At 34.8% G+C, this 22,864-nt stretch overlaps 1 protein-coding gene across 1 annotated transcript in view; it reads right to left on the bottom strand.

The window, feature by feature from the left end:
• The window catches only part of RNF180 (ring finger protein 180), a 152,548-nt gene that overhangs the window by 121,601 nt on the left and 8,083 nt on the right, over positions 1–22,864 (bottom strand). The window contains exons 2-4 of the mRNA XM_021701955.1: positions 6,238–6,333; positions 3,689–4,648; positions 654–689 (exon numbers count right to left, since the gene is read on the bottom strand). Coding sequence (XP_021557630.1) covers positions 654–689; positions 3,689–4,648; positions 6,238–6,333 — 1,092 coding nt within the window. The remainder of the gene's footprint in view (positions 1–653; positions 690–3,688; positions 4,649–6,237; positions 6,334–22,864) is intronic.

Below are 22,864 nucleotides of genomic sequence, written 5' to 3'. Positions count from 1 at the left end.
ACCTCAACTGAAACCTCACACTTTATTAAAAGAAATAAACTCAAAATGAATCATAATTCTTAATGTGAAACTTAAAATTATAAAACTTTTAGATGAAGCCACAGGAAAAAATCTTTATAACCTAGAATTAGGCGAAAGAGGTCTTAGGTATGACACCAATGGCATAATCCGTTAAAAAAAAAAAGGGAAATTAGACCATCAAAATTAAATATGTTTGCTCTACAGGAAAAAAAAAATTAAGAGACTAAAAGGACAAACTACAGACTCAGAGAAAGTCACATATGCGTTGAAAAACTTACATCCAAAATATATAAAGAACTCTTACAACTCAACACAAAGAACACAACCCAATTAAGAATGACCAAAATACTTAAACAGACACTTCCCTAAACAATATATACAAATAGAAATATAAGCACATGAAAAATGTTCAACATTATTAGGAAAATGCCATCAGGAAAATGCAAACTAAAACCACAATGTGATACGACTACATACCTACTTAGAACAATTTAAAAAATATTGAGAATACCAGGTGTGACTCACAGCAAAGGAAATTCTCATATATCACGTCTTGAAATACAAAATGGTATAACCATTTTCCAAACTGGAAGACAATTTGACAGTTTCTTATAAAGTTAAATATAACTTACCATACAATCCAGTATTCTCACTCCTGAGAATTTACCCTGGAGAAATGAAAACTTAGGTTCACACGATAACCTGTACAGGAATGATTTTAACAGCTCTATTCGTAATTGCCCAAACTTGGAACAACTCACCTGTCTTGAACAGGTCAATGAACAAACTGTGGTTTATTAATATAACCCAGTATTACTGAGCAACAAAACAAACAATAGATACATTCAACAACTTGGATGGATCTCACAGGCAACTGTACTGAATAAAAGAAGCCAGTCTCTAGAGGTTATATACTATAAGATTATAATTTTATAGCATTGCATTATTATTTTACAACATCATCAAAAAGACAAGCTAAAGTAATAGAGAACAGATCAATGGTTTCCAGAGATTAGAGATAGGACAAGGATATGACTATAAAGATATAATCAAAGCACAATTATAAAGGCACAAGGTAGATTTTGGGGTGATGGAACTGCTCTGTATCCCCACTGTGGTGGTTGTTATATGAATCTGTGTGTTGAAATCATAGAGCTATATGCCAAGAATAAATCTATTTTATCACATAATAATTACAAAAACTAAAACAGAAACCCAACAAGGCTATGGTGAATAAAAAAAGAGGTTTGCTCAGCACTGTCTTTCCCCAAAGTAGAAGTTTAATTAACATCTGTTGAATAAAACACTGAAAATTGGTTGTAGTTTCTGTTTCAATATTAATCTCATTTATACCCTTAAGCTTCAAAAATTTAAATAACTTTTTGTAGTGTCATTAACATTTTCTATCATGGTATCTGCCACATAAAGATGTCTAGTTTGTGAAAAAAAAATCACTAAAAATATCAAATGAAAGTCAGAAATCTAGATTTCCCAACCAATTATTTTAAACTTAAAAAAAAATTATCATTAACAATAGGTAACCTTTCCTTTATATCTTGTATGCTTATCTTCCTTATTTAAAAAAGGGCAGGAGGTACCTGGGTGGCTCAGTCAGCTAGGCGCTGGACTCTTGTTTCAGCTCAGATCTCTCTCTCTCCCCCTCTGCCCCTCCCCCCACTTGTGTGAGCACTCTCTCTCTAAAATAAATAAGTCTTTAAAAAAATTAAAAAGACCAGCATCTGCACTGAAGTCATTACTCAAAGGCATGGTATATGAAACACATATTTGATATGTGTTTACAGAATTAACTACTCTTTACTAAACATGGAATGAGCTGAAGAGCTAAGCCATTAATTTAGCTCAGATAGGAAATCTTTCCAAGACTTATCTTTTTGCTTGAATTAGCAAAACTGTCAAAAATTCTTCTTCTTTCGGGCTTTAACCAAGGTGTGCACTCACATCACTAACTCATGTCATTTTCATGATGCTACAGACTTTTAAATTTTCTTTGCTAAGGAGACGTTCGGCATTTGTTTGTCAGTAGCTCCTGTGCAACCAAACAAACCTCCTAGGACCCTGCCCTATTACTCCCTATCCTGACCTGCCACAGGTCTGACTAGAATTCATTCATTCTGATCAATTAGCCAAGCAGTTTGGCTAAATCACATGTATGTGAATGAATAAAAGTAACTTTATTAAAAAAAACCAAAACACTGATGTTGGTCTTGCTTAGCTTTAAATTGTATAAAAATACTGTTCCTATGCTGGAAAATAATCAGTAATATAGTGTAAGTTTCCCTTAGAGAGGGAAGTACCCAGCTCAAGAATTAAACACATTTTTTACATTGCAAAGATGTTATCTGCACATATTTATAGTACAGAGCAAGTATAATTTTTATACTTTTTAAATTTCTATTTGTTAGAGAATTATTTTAAGCCTTCTACATTGTTTTTAAGGCTGACTTTCGAATATTCACTTAACATATGACCATCTCCAATTTATCTATGGGTTTAAGTCAAATTTTCAATAAAAGATATTGTATTTTATAGCTTCAATAAATTAGCCATGAAGTATATTATAGTGGTGCTAAAATATATTCATTTTTAACATTCTACAATATATGCTTTGATGTCACATTACACCATCACTTGCAAGTAAACCAAACTATAATGCTCTCGTCAGCATCCAGTCAAAAATATAATAATTACCTATAATTATACTATCTAACCAAATGATGAAAAATAATGAACGTGATTGAAGCACTTGATGCAGTAATTTTATTCTATTCAGTCTGACTAGGATCATAAGCAACGAGTTCGCTTAATTAAAAAAATGAACTATTAGGCAAAGTTGCAGCTTTCTATATTTAAGCTCTGTGGACGTTGTTAATATTCAACATACTGATTAATGAGGATTGCTATTTATTATAAACAAGTAGGTAACAAAGGCAATTTGCAAATAAAAGTTTACATAGAAACATACTGGTCCTCAAACTTCCAAATTTTCATGAGCACCTCACCCATTTGGCTTTAATTGGTCTCCAGAGCACCTGCAATTTATTGTTCAATACCTTCTCATAACCGTTTTTGAACATATCATTATAGGTACAGGAATTTAAACCATAGACAGGCACACACTCCTATAAAATTACAGTAAGGGTCAGTTATTATTAAGATAAACTTCACAAATTAGTAGAGTTAACCATATCTGGATCATATGAGCACATAATTACATAATGTTCCTTGAAAATATCCATTTAAGCTAAAAGTGATGAAAGTCAATGAATTTGTCACTAGATTGAATTAGAAAAACTTCTTTGTTTCAACCTAACCTGAAATAAAATCATTGCAAATAATCCCAACATGAATAAATTTAAAACGTATATGATGATCTCATCTCAATATCATGAAATTAATATTCATGTAAAATATTAGAATTGAGGAAATCTTCACAAAAGGACATTTTCTAAACATATGTGAACAGAGACAGGTTTATACTTGCCGATTTTAAGAGAGGTGCATGATTATTAAGTTCACCTAGACAGAAATGTCATTTCAACACTCATTAAAACTATGTTTTTAGAATAAAGGTATTCAAAGTTAGCTCCTCTCTCCAAACCCCAAGATTCACAACACAGAATTTTTAGTAAACTCTTCAAAGAATTACCTGCTTCTGTAGCCATCTTTCATGCCTTCGTTGTTTCCTTCTCAGATTTTTCAACTTGCTCCTTTCTCTCTTACTGAGCCTCTGATTAATGGCCCCCAATGAGAAACTGCCCGAGCGGAGGAAGTCCAGTGCAGAGAGGGGCTCTTCCTGGTCCGAGGCCTCCAGCATGCTCCTGCCAGCTGAGGGCAGGTCCATCAGGAAAGTCAGGTTGTTAGAACTCGCATGGTCAGAGTACACTGCAGAAGCTTCTAGACCACACTGAAATTCTCCTCCTCTTTGTGTCTGGGTCTCACGGGGAGCCACTGAAAATCTTTGCAGCAGCATATTAGGATCAAAATTGGATGAAATCTGAAAGGAACAGTTATTTTTACTAGATTCTAAAGGCAAGCCAGAAAGGTGAATAGGCTGTGTTTCATTTAGCCTGGGACAGGCAGTAGTCTTACTATGTATTTTATAAAATGTGGGTAATAAAGTCAGTTTCTCACTGATGTTCAGATCCAAACTATGTGATTTCCTGTGAAAAGCTCTTGTAGTGCATCTGGCAGTCACAAGCTGAGGAACAAAAAGCTGGTATTTTGGATCTGATGCTTTGAAGAGCAGTTTCTCATTCTTCATCTGAAAATATGTTGACCGTACCTCCAGGCAGAGTGCTTCTGTTAATCTTCCAGGGCCATTATTATTTTGGGCCATATTTAAAAACCCGTGATTTCTGTTTCTGGAGGCGCCACCTGTCAGCGGAGTTTCCTTGTCACAACCTGACTGAACTCTAGGATGTGACAAGTATTTCAGCGATGGTCTCATTAGTCGGCCTGCCCGTGTTGGCTGATAATCGGTCCAGCTCTTAGAGAGATGTACAGCTGCAAGCTGGCCACAGGAACATTTTGGAGTGCTGACAAAATTAAAGCCCCCTAAATGGGCCCCACAGAAAGGGCAATTCAGTTTTCCAACTGTCCACTGGGCCTACAGGTAATAAAGGAAAGTAAGACAATGCTTTCATTGTAAAGTAATCAAAGAGAATGTGAGTTGTATTTTTTTTTTTTTAAAGCCAATCACATGAAAGTTTTCTATGCCACAGAAAAGGCTAGCTTTCTGTTTTCTGATTGGCAGACAGAACAGTAAAGGGAAAAAAGCCTTCTAATAAATAGAGATAAGCAACTCCAACATTCTAGAATGATAAAATATTGCACATCACGCCCATCTCAATAATACTCCTAAGCATTCTAAAAGAGTCTCTTAAACAATAGGTTGAATATGGATATAGTGTGAACTAATGAAAAGAAAAATACACTATGGAACCAGGAAGCAAATCAGTCTACAGAGCTTAATTTGCAAGTAAAATCTCACAGAAAAGTGTCTGTTTTGATACCCTTCTTGCATACCAAACACTGTGGGAGGGAACTTTACCCAACCAACAGAATAAAGCTCTTCCTGCCTTTTTACATAAAACCAAAAGATATTGGTTATATACATAAGAGTGCATTTTCTATATTCAAGTGCAAAATTATTAATGAACTGGCTTAAAATTATTTTTTTCAGGAGAGATAGTGGAATATCTGCAGCACCCTCACACATGTTGTAAAGTTCAGGACAGTTAAAACCAGTGCGCTGGCATGTTCCCAGGAAATCATTACAGTGTGAGAGTGAATGCAGAGGATATCTATCAAATGTTATTTTTTAACAACAACAACAAAGTCAGTGGAGAATGGCGACTACATTTTTTTTAAAAATCGCATTACTTATACTTTTCTAATACTTGCTTCAAAATGTGAGAAATAATACCATACTGTTAACAAGGTGAGTTCCTGCTCTTATAATATTTCATTAAGGAGCCCTAAAAATGTGGTAATTTGATTTTGATTGTACCACTGAGAATCATTAATTATCCAGTTTATTTTATATATGTATGCATACATGAATAATATAGGATATTTCATTTACTTGGGAGGCATTGTTCTAGGTGCTGGAGGTAGTAATAAACAGAAGAGAAAAAATTCTGACTTTACGGAGTTTTTATTCGAGTAGGGGAGCTAGGCAATTAACAAGAGCAGTAAGCAATACATGTATGTGGGTAAGTGTGTGCGTGTGTATGTATGTGTATAGTTATGTCTATATTTATATAGGTCATATATTCTCATGCATATTTACAAGTACTATATATTACGTATTGTATATGTACGCAAAATATAAGTAGCTATATAAGTCAGAGAAGGGAGAAAGGAAGTGTGAGAGTGGTAATAGTGGAGTAGGGCAACTGAGAGTTTCCACAGGCAATGCCTCACTGTGAATAAAGATATATGGAAATAAGGGAAGCAGTAAATAACTGTGGGAAGAGCAATCAAGGAAGGGGGAATACTATGTTTTAAAGTCTGAGACAGAAAAGTACCTGCAACACTCCAGTAATAACGAAGAAGCCAGTAGGTGTAATCAAGAGTTACAGACCCTTTCTTATCTCTTGAAACAGTGCATTCAAGAAAAATAGCTCTAGAATGAGGATAAAAAATCCTGAAAGTAGTAAATTCCTAATTTTACTCAGAAACTAAGGAACTTACTTCTTGTATTAGGCAGTTTATCCATTCTGGAAGAGCTTCTATATCCACGTGCCACACATGACAAATACTTTGATCATCAGCAGAATCATGTCTATCCTGTTGTATCAAAATGCATGATATTAGTCATTACCAGTTCCAGATTTATGGAACAAATTTCACATTTGAGTAAAACACAAAAATATAAATTCGGTTTTAGATAGGAAGAAAATATACACTGCTCTCCTCTTCTCATTCCCATCCCCAAAACAAACTCACAAAGGCAAAAACAAATTTTCAGGGAATAACCGCTTGTGAATTAAAAAAAAAAAAAAAAGGCCTCCATTTCATTGATTTCATCAAATTAGATTTAAAATTTAGCAAAAAGTCACTCAATAGACAAATCTGGCACCCTATTCTTTTTCCTGTGTGTGAGGAAAAAATAATGCCATTCATGACAACTCTCCCAGGTCTTTAATCCCTGATTCCATCTGGACTCTACTAATGATAAAATAAAGAAGTTGCTATATAATCTCTTGAGATACTCAAGAAAAGTACAAGAGGATGGGGGAGAAGAATAGTTGTATAGGCAAGTGGAAAAGCCTCAACTAAATTTCAGCTGCATTAGAAGAAAAAAATTTCAGAGCGAGATAATTTTGGCTTTCTGAAACAGATGTGTAGAAATAAACGTGATACAGAGGTGAAAGTATATACATATCAGAAGAATGCAGGGCAGGCCAGCATGGAGGTACAGGACTCCTTATTACCTGAGTAAACCTTGGCCAATTTGCCTTTACCTCTCTGGGTCTCAGTTTCCTCACCTGTAAAAAACCTCTAGATAATTGCTAAGCTCCCTTCTGGGTATACAAAATTTCATTTTATGATGGCAGAAAAGAGTTTCTTGAGAAGAACAGGGGAAAATGCTTCTGCCCACATACCCATTCCCAGGATCAGATTTTACATAGAAGTAGCTTTTCCAAGTTGCCAAAGCACAATGCTTTTTAGATTTCCCCAGCAGTGGCATTATTAGATACTATAATTAGATTAACAAAATAGGTAAGGAAATTGCTAAACATACCTGCTAAGTCTATATTCACATTGATAAGAATGAAACAAGACAGAATCTCTTTAAGCACCTTTGCTGAATAATCTACATTAGATGGTGACTTGGAACCAAGATCACCCAGAATTTCTAGGTTTAATTTCCCAAGTTGGTTCCTTTGGGACCTATATCACTTTTCTCTTCCATGAATACATCTTAAGATACTAAATGGTGGCCCAGTATACAAGAAAAGTTTCAGTATGATTTATTTACATATCAGAAAGATCTATAAAGAAATCATCTTTATCTGATTTCTATCAGGCTCCCAAAAAACCACAAATTAATTAAAATGGGAAAGGGACATGAGCTATTGTTCTATGTCAGACCACATTTCATTATTTCATATACCGTACACAACTGTATTTTATATACTATAAACAATAGTGCTAAGCCAAATTCAAGAATGTAACAGGGAAAAAATATTTCTGTTAAAAGGTCTGAAAATTTTCCATTTGTAATGTTTCAAAAACCAACAACACAGGTTGAAAATATTTCAAAGGCAAATATAAAGTCTGCTGAGAAGGGTTTACAGTGGGCCAAAGAGAAACTTTATAATTTTATTAATGATGCCTGAACTCTAAATCTGGCTAACAGAATGCAACTTACCATGTGAATAGTAAGAATAATAAGGGCAAGGCAAGTCCATGTCAAAATAAAGAAGGTATTATTGAACGGAAGCAAAGTTAGGAAGAGAGGAGGAGATACTAGGAACAGTCTCTAGCTCAATCATTTTAGTGCTCCCAAATACCTGTGCCCTCACGAGAGCGTCGGGCAGGCATACAAAGCTTTCTTTTATTCTAGGTTCTCATAAAATGAAAGAAGGAAAAATTCAGGCAGAGGGAAGTAACTACTGGTTTCAAGATAGTAAAGTAAGTACATATTCTAGTCTATCCTCCCTCTCAAAGAACCTATCAAAGACAATTATAAAAAGTAACCAAGAGCTGAACTAGAAAATATAGATGGGGAGATTTCAGTGAACCAGAAATCATGAGGATCCTCTGAAAGATCAATGAGAAAACAGCACAATGTATCCAAGTTCCAAGTACAGAATAGATGAGAAGAACACAAAGAATGGTCCATATCAAAGTGGTGAAAACCAGAAACAGAAAAAGGCCCTGGGTTATTTTTATCAGGGGTGGAATGGATGTCTGTCTGTCTTCAGGCAAGAGGTGTACGTGAGGAAGAGAGAAATAGGGCAACATCCCAGGAGGGCTGGAAATGCCCAGAAAAAATGGAAAGGATTTGCAGCAAGTCCAGAAGATGAGCTACTGAGGATCAATCTCTATTCTTGCTGAAAATAGTACCATGACATGTAAAGAATGTGAGCTAGATTTGTTTGTACTAATAAGATACACATCTACTACATACTGTTTGCTATTTTTAAAAAGTCAAGTGAAAGAAATAAGTGTACTCTGAGCTATGCTATTAAAAGCATATACAACCTAAAAATAAGCAGTATTACAACTTTTCTAAGGAAACAAACATAAATAGAAAAAGTACCTAAGAGGCCATGTACCAAGTTGACAACATTGGTTAGATTTGAAGGAAGAAAGACCAAGATTAGAAGTTACTAAAAGGAAACTTTAACTTTCTCATTATTGCTTTAATGGGAGAATATATTAAATTATACTTATATAATTAAAATTTTACTTGAAAATTGATTCAAGTAAAAATAAACTACTTCTGATTCTGGCAAGGCAGAAGTAAGTGGTATTGGACATGCTCTCAGCATTATAATAGGTAACACTAGGTAAACTATATTAAAAAATTGTTTTAAGATGTTGGGCAAAAGAACTGCAGGATTGTAATCCCTGAGAGAAGAAACATAAATGAGGTGAGCCTTAAAAATCACCCTTGATTTCTGCCCTAGGGAACTTTCAGAATCTTGATGTAGGGAGGAGGACCCAAGAACATAGCACCCTTGTTAATAAAATGAAGATTGGATTGAAGTATATAGAGGCTAAATAGCTAGAGTTTATGGGACACTGTATTGACAAGAAGAAGCCTACAAACAGAAAAAGTTCCAGATAATTGCATAAAGATTCCTCTAAATCTTTGGTTGAATACCAGTAGGAACACATGTTGTGTGAGATACGAGAGAACCAGATAAAGAAAATTTACCAAGGAAAAGACATCTACTAGTGAGCTGTAAACTTAACTACTGACACAGGGCTCACAGCAAGTAGGGAAGATGTTCATGTTCCAATTAGCTAGAGTAGAAAGATCTCAATGAACATCTCAGGTATTTAGGGGATTCCAGAAGAGTCCTGCCTTAAAGAGGAGAGCTAAATTAGCCCTAGAGTAAAGGTTACTAAAAAGCAATCCTACAAAAGCTTAAAAATAAGCCTGCAAAAGATGAAATTCAATCACTAGTAACTTACATGCCTGCTAAAACACTCTTTAAAGCAAGACAATAATATTCAGACACTCAGTAGTATTAAATCTAACTGTCCAACCTACCAAAAAAAAAAAAATGTGCAAAGCAATAATGACCCATAACCAAGAAAAAAACCCTGGTCAATGGAAATATACCTAGAAAAAGGTGAAAATGACTGAGTAAGCAGATAAAGACATTAAATCAGCTACTATAAATATATCCAAATACTAAAAGTAAAACACAAGTAAAACAAAAACAGAAAAGTCTTAAAGTAACACCAAACAAATGGTATATCTAAAGATAAAAACTCTATCTGAAATGAAAAATGTACCATTGTGTTAACTACACTCAGATAAAAAATAAAATGTAAATTAAAAAAAGTTTCCTTTTCCATTTTGAGTTTTTATCACGAATGGGTATTGAGTTTTATCAAATAATTGTTCCACATGTATCAAAATGTTCATTTTTTTTCCTTCTGTATTCTACTAGTATATTGAATTATATTACTGGTTTTTTAATGCTAAACCAATTTTTATTCCTGAGATATACACCACTATTTCTTCCCTAATTCTTTTAACAGTATTTTGTAGTTTTCAATAGATAGGTCTTGTACATAATGTGTACCTTTATTCCTAAGTTGTTCATGTTTTTTGATGCAGCTATAACTGGTATTTTACAAGTTGCCTGTTGCAGTCTTCCATGGCCAGTTTAAATAGAATTGAATTAGCATACTGACCTTATAATCTGCAAACATACTATACTCACTCCCTGGTTTCCTTTTGTGAATTCCTTAGCATTTTCTACATATACACTACTAAATTTTACTAATATTTTATCAAAGATTTTTGATACTATCTTCATAAGTGGTGTTGATCTGTGGGTGTCTTTTCTAGTAATATATATTTTTTTAAGTTATAATACTGGCTTCATTAAATGAGTTGGGAAGTTTTCCATCTTACATAATTTTCTGAAAGAATTTGTGTAGGATTTGTATCTTCCTTAGCTGTCTGATACAGTTTACCAAAAAACGCACCTGTGCCTAGAATTGTTTTTTTGTTTGTTTTTTTGGTTTTTTGGAGGGGGACAAGTTTTCATTTCAAATTCAGCTTATTTAATTGACTTAGGTATGTGCACATAGTCCATTTCTTCCTGATTTGTTTAAATAATTTGTATCTTTCAAATTCATCTAGGTTGTCAAATTTTTTCACAAAAATTTTCCACTACACTCTGTTATTATTCTTTTTATTATTTATTTTTGAGAGAGCATACATTACTGATTTTAAACCCTTCTTTTTTCAAATGTAAATATTTACACTCTAGTTTCTTGTGAGCACTGCTTTATCTGTATCCTACAAAATGTGGTATGTGTGCTTACCTTTTCACTCAATTTCAAGCATTTTCTAATTTCTCTTGTGATTTCTTCTTTGACCTTAAGTGCTGTAGAAGTATGTTTTTTAATCTGCAAATATTTGGGGATGTTTCAGATAACTTTCTGCTATTGTTTTCTAATTTAATTTCATTGTAGGTAGAGAACACATTTGATGTTATTTCATTTCTTTCAAATCTAAATAATGATCCAACAAATGGTATATCCTGGAGAATATCAAATGTGCCCTTTAAACAAATACCTTTTCTGCTGTTGTTGGGTATCATGTTTCACAAATGTCAGTTGTGTTGCCTAAATGTTCTGTATTCTTACTGAGCTTCTGTCTTCTTGTTCTACAGATTTATGAAACAAATCCTGAAATTTCCAATTATAATTATGGATTTACCCATTTCCTCTTTAAATTCTGTTTTGCATCAATTATTTTGCAGTTCTGCTATTAGGTGCACACATGGTTACAGTCGTTATGTATTTCTGATGAATCAACTCCTTTATAATTATGAAAATGTCCTTTTTCTATTCTTAATAGTATTGTTCTGAAATCTACTTTGTCTGATATTAATAGAGCAACTCCAGCTCTCCTTTATGTTTGCATGATACAAATTTTCTATCCTTTAATTTTAACCTTTGTCTTTACAATGCATTTCTTATATACAACATATAGTTTGATCTTTGTCATCTAGTCTGATATTCTTGAATTTTTAATTGGAACATTTATACCACTTGTATTTAATATAAATATCAATATGTTTGAGTTTAAATCCAATATCTTATTTCCTATTTGTCTCATGACCTTTCTTCTGTTTTTCTTCTTTTACTGTCTTTATGGATTAAGTTTTTTTTTTTGATTCCTTTATGTCTTCTGTTGGCTTTTTATGGTACATTTTTTTCCCCTCAGTGGTTACTCTTTTGTTTACAATATGCATCTTTAATTTATCATAATCCTCCTTTAAATTATATTACACGACAGTATGTATAGCGTGAGAAGCTTACTTGGTATACTTCCATTTCTCACTTCCTATTCTTTGCATTATTGTTTTTATACATTTTATTTTTGCACTTAACAATTCCATGATATACTTCTAACATTCTGCTTTAACAAGTAAATTGTCCTTTAAAGAAAATTAAAAGGAAAAATAGATGTTTTACATTTACCAACATATTTACCATTTCAAGATCATCTTATTCAGTTGTGTTGATTCCAGTTCCATTTGATGAATTTTTCCTAATACCTGAAGAACCTCCTTTGGTAGTTAAAATTTATTGGGGATACATACTTGTAGGGTTTGTTTCTATGAAATAGTTTTTATTTCACCTTCATTTACAACATTTTATGTACAGTAAAATTACTCTGTAGTATACAGTCCCTTGGGTTTTGAGAAATGCATAGGGTTGACTATACATAATTACAAGCAAGATATGAAACAGTTCCATTATCTTCCTCAAATTCCTGCATGCTGGCCCTTCATAGTCAATATCTTCCTCCCCATTTCCCGGTCTGTCCTCCATCCCCATAGTTTTATTATGCTGGCTTACCTTGTTCAAGTGGGACGGTCAGTTCAACAAGGCTGTAACTTCAACTTCCCCTGAATCCCAGTTCAGCTTCTCCACCTCTGGGCCAGAGGGATGTATATCTAACTATGATGAAGGGGTCTAGTTTCTCTGACACATATTTACAATATCAAGATCAGAGTCAATGTAAGTGGCTTAGGTTTCAATTCATCCTCTTGGTTGCCAGCTTTTGCTTGCTCTTCCCTACTTTACATTTATCTTCCTGTCCTGTGTGCTCTGTCAGCACACACTGTGTTCCTGGGTCTTGGTTTAGCCATCTCCATGCTCCTGCTCTTTCTGGTTATAGTTCTGGGTCTAGAATTTTTTTTCATGTTTTTATTTGATTATAGTTGACATTATAGTTATATTTGATTATAGTTGATTATTTGATTGTGTATCAACAATGTTCTACTAGTTTCAGGTGTACGACACAGTGATTTGACAAGTTTGTATGTTATGGTATGCTCACCATAAGTGTAGCTATTATCTGTCACCATATAACATAGTCCCTATGTCGTATCTTTTATCCCTATGACTTACTCATTCCAGAGTTGTAAGTCTCTATCTTCCACTCCCCTTCACCCATTTTGCCCATCCTCTCAACCCCTTCCCTCTGGCAAACATCAGTTTGTTCTCTGTATTTATGGGTCTGATTCTGGTTTTTGTTTGTTCATTTTTAAAAATTCCACAAATGAGAGAAATCATATGGTATTAGTCTTTCTCAGTCTGACTTCTTTTACTTAGCATAATACCCTCTAGGTGCATCCATGTTGTGGCAAATGGCAAGATCTCATCAGTCTCTTCAATAAATACCTCTGGGAAAACTGGACAGCTACATGCAAAAGAATGAAACTTGACCACACTCTAACACCATACAAATGCACAAAAAAAACCTCTCAAAATGGATTAAAGACCTAAATATGACACCTAAAACCACAAAAATCCTAGAAGAGAATATGGGCAGTAATTTCTTTGACATTGGCCATAGCAATGTTTTTCTAGATATGTCTCCTAAAGCAAGGGAAACAAAAGAAAAAAATAAACTATTGGGACTATGTCAAAATAAAAAAACTTTTGTACAAGCAAAGGAGAGCATCAACAAAACCAAAAGGCAATCTACTGAATGGGAGAAGATACTTGCAAATGATATATCCAATAAGGGGTTAATCTCCAAAATATATAAAGAACTTATGTAACTCCACCCCCAAAAAACCCTAAAAACAATCCAATGAAAAAAATGGGCAGAAGTCACAAGTAGACATTTTTCCAGATGGCCAACAGACCCCTGAAAAGATGCTCAACATCAGTAATCATCAGGAAAATGCAAATTAAACCACAATGAGGTATCACCTTATACCTGTCAGAAGGGCTAAAATAAAAAGCTCAAGAAATAATAGGTGTTGACAAGGATGTGGAGAAAAAAGTACTTGGCGAGCGCTGTTGGTGGGAATATAAATTGGTACACTCACCGTGGAAAACAGTATGGAGGCTCTTTAAAAGATTAAAAATAGAAATACCATATGATCCAATAATTCCACTAATGGGTAATTTACCTGTCCCCTCTTCAAAAAACAATGAAAACACTACTTTGAAAAGACAGATACACATTTATGTTTATTGCAGCCTTACATATAATAGCCAAGATATGGAAGCAATCTAAGTGTTGACTGATAGATGACTGGATAAAGATGTGGTACACATATACAATTCATCCTCACTGTCTCTATACCACACTGTATTGATGGTCCAAGTCAGCAGAGTATGGCAAGAAAAAGAAAAGAGACACACAGATTAAAAATAAACAAAACAACAAGATACAGCTTCTCATCCACTATGATGGCTAATAAAGAAAAAAATAACAGAGAACATAAGTGAAGAAGACAAAGAAATAAAATAGTGATACATGCTATAACATGGATAAACCTTGCAAACATTATGCTGAGTAAAAGAAGGCAGACACAGAAGGCTACATATTGTATGACTGCACTTATGTAAAATATCCAGAGTCTAGTGCATCTATAGACATAAAGCAGATCAGTAGTTGCCTGAGCTTTGGGGGAAGGGTAAATGGAGAGTGACAACTTGATGAGTATGAGCTTTCCTCTTGGGAGGATGAAAATGTCCTGGAATTAGACAGTGATGATGGCTGTGCAACACTGTAAATGTACTAAATATCACTAGTAGTAAATTTTATATTATGTATATTTTAGTACAATTTTTAAAAAAGAACAATGTAACATTTTTATTCACAGTCAACATAATATGAGGAAAATACTAAGGGATTCACCAAAAAGGCTGTTTAAATTAAGAAATTTGCATAATATCAGTATACACTGTCAATATAAATTTTTGTGTGTCACATTTCTGTATATTAACAACAAATAATAGGAAAGCGAAAATGTTTAAAATACCATTTAGATTTCCTGAGATTAAGAATTGGAGGGTATGTGCTATGGTGGGCGCTGTGAATTGTGTAAGACTATTGAATCACAGACCTGTACCTCTGAAACAAATAATACATTATATGTTTAGAAAAAAAAAAAAAGAAGAAGAAGATAGTAGGAAGGGGAAAAATGAAGGGGGGGAAATCGGAGGGGGAGATGAACCATGAGACTATGGACTCTGAGAAATAAACTGAGGGTTCTAGAGGGGAGGGGGTGGGGGGATGGGTTAGCTTGGTGATGGGTATTAAAGAGGGCAAGTTCTGCATGGAGCACTGGGTGTTACACGCAAACAATAAATCATGGAACACTACATCAAAAACTAATGATGTAATGTATGGTGATTAACATAACATAATAAAAAAAAAAGAAAAACACAAGTGGGATGGAAAAAAAAATATCACTTAGAAAAGCATCCAAAAACATGACCTCGTTAGGTATAAATTTAATGCAATATATTTAAGACTTGTCCACTGAAAACTACAGAACACTATACAAAGAAATTAAAGAAGACCTAATTGAACCAAGGTGTATACCATGTTTTTAAGAGATCAGTTCTTCCCAGATTAATTTACAGATTCACCACAATCTCATTCAAAATCCCAGCAGGCTTATTTGTAGAAATTGATAGATTGCAAAATTTATGTGAAAATGCAAAATGACCTAAAACACCCCAAGAAATTCTGCAACAGAGAAAGGAAGGTAGAGGCCATACACTATCTAATTTCAACACTTATTAGATCAATGGAACAGAATCCAAATGTAGACCTGTATACATGGTCAATTAATTTTTGGTAAATATGCCAACATAATGAGAAAAGATATACTTTTCAATAATTGGTGATGGAACCACTGGATAACCATATGAGCTTAAAAGAAAACCAAAAACCCAAAACAAAAAGACCTGATGCTTACAATACACCATACACACAAATAACTCAAAATGGATCTGAGTCCTAAAAAATAAAAGCTGTAAGTACAAAGTGTCTAGAAGAAAACATAGAGGAGAAAACCCTATGATAGGAAATATATTCTCAGAACAGAAAAACACAACCAATAAAGAACAAAAACGATAAGGTGGATTTCATAAAAATTAAAACCACCAACTGTTTGAAAGTATCACTAAGGAAATGAAAACACAAACCACAGATTGGAAGAAAATTCACACAACCTGTATCTAACAAGAAATTTTTAGCCAGAATATTAAAAAAAAAAAAACCCTCTTATAACTAAATAAGAAAAAACCACAATTTTAAAAATGAACACAAGATTTTAACAGACACTTCACAGAGGGAGTCATACTAATGTTCAAAACTACATGAAAAAAGGCAGAACATCATTAGTCACTGGAGAAATGCAAATTCGAACCACAATGTATTCCACTGTACATTTATTTAAAAAGTTCACAAGGAAGAAAAAGAGGAGGATGAGGAAGTGAAGGAGAAGGAAAAAAAAAAAAAGAACTAGTGGTATCAGCACTGACAAAGAGCAACCGAAAATCTTATACATTGCTAGTGCGAAAGCAAAATGGTATAGTCATTTTTTTTAAAAAAAGATTTTATTCATTTATTTGACAGAGAGAGAGACAGCGAGAGAGGGAACACAAGCAGGGGGAGTGGGAGAGGGAGAAGCAGGCTTCCTGCTGAGCAGGGAGCCCGATGCGGGGCTTGATCCCAGGACCCTGGGATCATGACCTGAGCCGAAGGCAGATGCTTAACGACTGAGCCACCGAGGCGCCCCAAATGGTATAGTCATTTTAGAAAACCATCGGTCAGTCTCTTGAAGAGCAATGCCTACACTTACCATAAGACCTGGCAGTAGCTGGCAATAACCAAGAGAAAGGAAAATGTATGTCCACATGAAGATTTGTGTACAAATATTCCTAACAACTTTATTATAGCTCAAAACTGTAAACATCCTAAATGTCGCAAACAACTATGGCAACCCTACAATGGATAAACCACCACACGATCCATATAATGTAGTAATATTCAGTAATAAAAAGAAATCAACTACTGATATATGCAACAACATGATTCAACCTCAAGTGTGCTTGTTTTTACTTCCTGTATTCTTAGAAAAAATTCCTTTAAAAATACGAATTTTTAACAGTTTGGTCATATATGAGCCAAAGCTCAACATAACAAATTTAAGTGGACTATACAAATCTGTTTGTTAAAGAACCTTGAGAAACTTACCGAAAATGACTCAATAATAATCAGTCTAGCTTTACCTAAATACTTTGCTTTTGAAACAAAACGAAGGTACAGATAATACTTTTGCAGAATAGAATTAATCTCACAGGCAGAATAGAATTATCTCACAAACATCTGGCCTCATACACACTCACGTTAGGAGCTGACCTTTATTGAGATTAGTCTAACTGTGATGAATTCTTTAAAAGACTGTTATCGAGAATACAAACTGGAATGCACAAATAAAGTCATCTTTACTTCATCATTAGATACAAAACTTTCTCTGACTTTTCAAGGTTTTATCTATATATGAACTAAGTAAATATTTCTACATTGGTACAAAGAACAGTAGCATATTAATGTCAAAGTAAGTTAAGTAAGTTAATGGCAATCAACCTATCAATATTTACTGAATGATACTAGACACAGTGTTAACCATATAAAGGGAGTGAAAATTTATATATGTGTGTGTGTGTGTGTACACACACACAAAAAAATGAAGTAATAAATATGTGGTTATATATACATGCATGCCAGGGACTATGCTGGGTACCTTACATTTATTACCTCCTTTTGTTATTTCATTGTGCATACTCCATTATATTATTTAATCATATAAAGTGATCATGATATTTAATCTTGTAAGATTGACCATAATAACTAAGAAACCATCACCGGCTATAAATTGTAGAGATGCTTCTTGAACATTCTTGTGAGAATAAATTGGAGGTATAGTTCTAGGTAGGTGAAGGGTATTTTAGAAGGTACTTACTTTTACTAGCTCACTAACATTTATACTGTGCTTACTATGCCCAGGCATTGTTTTAAGGATTTTTACTGTTTTACACACAAGGAAACAAAGACAAGAGAAATTAAGTAACTTTTAAGTAACTTGTCCAAGGTCACAGAAGCAGTAAAGCAAGGATTTCCACCAGGCGGTCAGGCTTCAGAACTTCTGTCCTCAGTCACTGAGTTTCCACCATTACTTCCTGTATCGAATAAATACTATCGTTTTCAGGCAATCAACTTTCTGATATCTTTAGCATGAGTGTGTTTTAAGCCATGATACTACTTTTCCCTAGGCTTACAAAAAACAAAACAAAAAAACAAAACCCGGAGACATAACTTACTTTTAAGTTAACCAAATATGATACACTAACTTATACAAGAGGAAAGGTACGTTTAGAAAAAAATTCTACAGTTGATTCTGAATGGGACCCCAACCTGATCTTTATTTGAGAACTATTAATATAAAGCAAGCACACATTTTTGCCTAAATAACTAAGAGTTAAAGCATAGTTTCACGTCAACAGAAATAGAGGAAAATCAATTACAGCAACTGATACAGGTGAGAGGAATATGAAAGGCTGGGTGAAGAATGTACAGTGTTCTGTTTTTTTCTTCAGGAAACTTAGATCAGCAAACAAAGACAGCCAGGGTCAACAAAGGAGCCTCAGTTATAAATGAGACTGCCAACTACTTCACCTGTACTTACACAGTCTTAGAAAATATATGTAATATTCATGATATTTACTTCTAATATAGTTTAACAGGTAAAGTAGGACGTATCACACTATTAAGTTTGTAAGTCTACTGTCACCTAATTTTTAAGAATCACAAATGTATGTGATAAGACAAGTTTTAACAGATGTATTTTAAGATGAATGACTACAATGGAAACAACGTGATTTTAGGAATTTAAAACCTTTGAAGTAATGGCATGAGAGGTTATCTCCTTTGGAAAAAAATTAAACTGAAAATTACAAAAACTGTATTATTAGGACTTAAAAAACCCTTACTAGACAGTTTTTTCATGTCTCAAATTTATGTGGGGGAAGAAGGAAGAGAAGAAGGAGAAAGTAACCAACAGCCAATTTCACTTAATGCTGTCAGAGAAATCATTGACAAAATATTTCATAAATGAAATAATTTGTTCAAGCAGCAGGGGGAGCTAAGGCATTGTTGTTTTGTTTGTTCTTTAAGGGTAGGGAATGTTTCCGGTTGCTGTGTATAGGGAGAACTTCATTTAATTTTAAAAATTACAAATTTTATTATCTTTTTATCATTAAGTGATTTTAAGATTTTTAATTAAGCAGACAGGTTTAATGTAAAAAGTTGACACTGATAATTTAATATTATATGATATTTTGAAAGATGTTTAACATTTGGCATTTCCAATGTTAGCATTAATACTCCCTCAGCTAATTTAAGTGAGCCAACTATACAGTTAATTACATGGCTATAAGTGTAACAAGGAAAAGATTGGGTAACAAACATGTCATTTACATTTTTTTTTGATTTATTTATTTTTTATTCTTATGTTAATCCCCATACATTACATCATTAGTTTTAGATGCAGTGTTCCATGATTCATTGTTTGTGCATAACACCCAGTGCTCCATGCAGAATGTGCCCTCAATACCCACCACCAGGCTAACCCATCCTCCCACCCCCCTCCCCTCTAGAACCCTGTTTGTTTTTCAGAGTCCATCGTCTCTCACGGTTCGTCTACTCCTCCGATTTCCCCTGCTTCATTCTTCCCCTCCCGCTACCTTCTTCTTCTTTTTTTTTCTTAACATATATTGCATTATTTGTTTCAGAGGTACAGATCTGAGATTCAACAGTCTTGCACAATTCACAGCGCTTACCAGAGCACATACCCTCCCCAGTGTCTATCACCCAGTTACCCCATCCCTCCCACCCCACCCCCCACTCCAGCAACCCTCAGTTTGTTTCCTACAATTAAGAATTCCTCATATCAGTGAGATCATATGATACATGTCTTTCTCTGTTTGACTTATTTCACTCAACATAATACCCTCCAGTTCCATCCACGTCATTGCAAATGGCAAGATCTCATTCCTTTTGATGGCTGCATAATATTCCATTGTATATATATACCACCTCTTCTTTATCCATTCATCTGTCGATGGACATCTTGGCTCTTTCCACAGTTTGGCTATTGTGGACATTGCTGCTATAAACATCGGGGTGCACGTACCCCTTGGGATCCCTACTTTTGTATCTTTGGGGTAAATACCCAGTAGTGCAATTGCTGGATCATAGGGTAGCTCTATTTTCAACTTTTTGAGGAACCTCCACACAGTTTTCCAGAGTGGCTGCACCAGCTTGCATTCCCACCAACAGTGTAGGAGGGTTCCGCTTTCTCCGCATCCCCGCCAACATCTGTCGTTTCCTGACTTGTTAATTTTAGCCATTCTGACTGGTGTGAGGTGGTATCTCATTGAGGTTTTGATTTGGATTTCCCTGATGCTGAGCGATATTGAGCACTTTTTCATGTGTCTGTTGGCCATTTGGATGTCTTCTTTGGAAAAATGTCTGTTCATGTCTTCTGCCCATTTCTTGATTGGTTTCTTTGTTCTTTGGGTGTTGAGTTTGATGAGTTCTTTATAGATTTTGGATACTAGCCCTTTATCTGATATGTCATTTGCAAATATCTTCTCCCATTCTGTCGGTTGTCTTTTGGTTTTGTTGACTGTTTCCTTTGCTTTGATGAAGTCCCAATAGTTCATTTTTGCCCTTGCTTCCCTTGCCTTTGGCGATGTTTCTAGGAAGAAGTTGCTGCGGCTGAGGTTGAAGAGGTTGCTGCCTGTGTTCTCCTTTAGGATTTGGATGGACTCCTGTCTCACATTGAGGTCTTTCAACCATTTGGAGTCTATTTTTGTGTGTGGTGTAAGGAAATGGTCCAGTTTCATTCTTCTGCATGTGGCTGTCCAATTTTCCCAACACCATTTGTTGAAGAGACTGTCTTTGTTCCATTGGACATTCTTTCCTGCTTTGTCAAAGATGAGTTGATCATAGAGTTGAGGGTCCATTTCTGGGCTCTCTATTCTGTTCCATTGATCTATGTGTCTGTTTTTGTGCCAGTACCATGCTGTCTTGATGATGACAGCTTTGTAATAGAGCTGGAAGTCTGGAATTGTGATGCCGCTGGCTTTGCTTTTCTTTTTCAACATTCCTCTGGCTATGCGGGGTCTTTTCTGGTTCCATACAAATTTTAGGATTATTTGTTCCATTTCTTTGAAAAAAGTGGATGGTATTTTGATGGGGATTGCATTGAATGTGTAGATTGCTCTAGGTAGCATTGACATCTTCACAATATTTGTTCTTCCAATCCATGAGCATGGAACGTTTTTCCATTTCTTTGTGTCTTCCTCAATTTCTTTCATGACTATTTTATAGTTTTCTGAGCACAGATTCTTTGTCTCTTTGGTTAGATTTATTCCTAGGTATCTTATGGTTTTGGGTGCAATTGTAAATGGGATCGACTCCTTAATTTCTCTTTCTTCTGTCTTGTTGTTGGTGTATAGGAATGCCACTGACTTCTGTGCATTGATTTTATATCCTGCCACTTTACTGAATTCCTGTATGAGTTCTAGCAGTTTTGGGGTGGAGTCTTTGGGGTTTTCCACATAAAGTATCATATCATCTGCAAAGAGTGAGAGTTTGACTTCTTCTTTGCCAATTTGGATGCCTTTGATTTCTTTTTGTTGTCTGCTGTGGCTAGGACTTCCAATACTATGTTGAATAGCAGTGGTGGTAGTGGACATCCCTGCCGCGTTCCTGACCTTAGGGGGAAAGCTCTCAGTTTTTCCCCATTGAGAATGATATTCGCTGTAGGTTTTTCATAGATGGCTTTTATGATATTGAGGTATGTACCCTCTATCCCTATACTCTGAAGAGTTTTGATCAAGAAAGGATGCTGTACTTTGTCAAAAGCTTTTTCTGCATCTATTGAGAGGATCATATGATTCTTGTTCTTTCTTTTGTTAATGTATTGTATCACATTGATTGATTTGCGGATGTTGAACCAACCTTGCAGCCCAGGGATAAATCCCACTTGGTCATGGTGAATAATCCTTTTAATGTACTGTTGGATCCTATTGGCTAGTATTTTGGTGAGAATTTTTGCATCCATGTTCATCAGGGATATTGGTCTGTAATTCTCCTTTTGGATGGGGTCTTTGTCTGGTTTTGGGATCAAGGTAATGCTGGCCTCATAAAATGAGTTTGGAAGTCTTCCTTCCATTTCTATTTTTTGGAACAGTTTCAGAAGAATAGGTATTAATTCTTCTTGAAATGTTTGGTAGAATTCCCCTGGGAAGCCATCTGGCCCTGGGCTTTTGTTTTTTTGGGAGATTTTTGATGACTGCTTCAATTTCCTTAGTGGTTATAGGTCTGTTCAGGTTTTCTATTTCATCCTGCTTCAGTTTTGGTAGTTGATACATCTCTAGGAATGCCTCCATTTCTTCCAGGTTATCTAATTTGCTGGCATAGAGTTGCTCATAATATGTTCTTATAATTGCTTGTATTTCTTTGGTGTTGGTTGTGATCTCTCCTCTTTCATTCATGATTTTGTTGATTTGGGTCATTTCTCTTCTCTTTTTGATAAGTCTGGCCAGGGGCTTATCAATCTTGTTAATTCTTTCAAAGAACCAGCTCCTAGTTTCGTTGATCTGTTCTACTGTTCTTTTGGTTTCTATTTCATTGATTTCTGCTCTGATCTTTATTATTTCTCTTCTCCTGCTGGGTTTAGGCTTTATTTGCTGTTCTTTCTCCAGCTCCTTTAGGTGTGGGGTT

This window comes from Neomonachus schauinslandi, chromosome 7 (genome assembly GCF_002201575.2).
Source record: "Neomonachus schauinslandi chromosome 7, ASM220157v2, whole genome shotgun sequence".
NCBI classification, from domain to species: Eukaryota; Metazoa; Chordata; class Mammalia; order Carnivora; family Phocidae; genus Neomonachus; species Neomonachus schauinslandi.
This window is presented reverse-complemented; position numbering and strand designations above follow the sequence as displayed.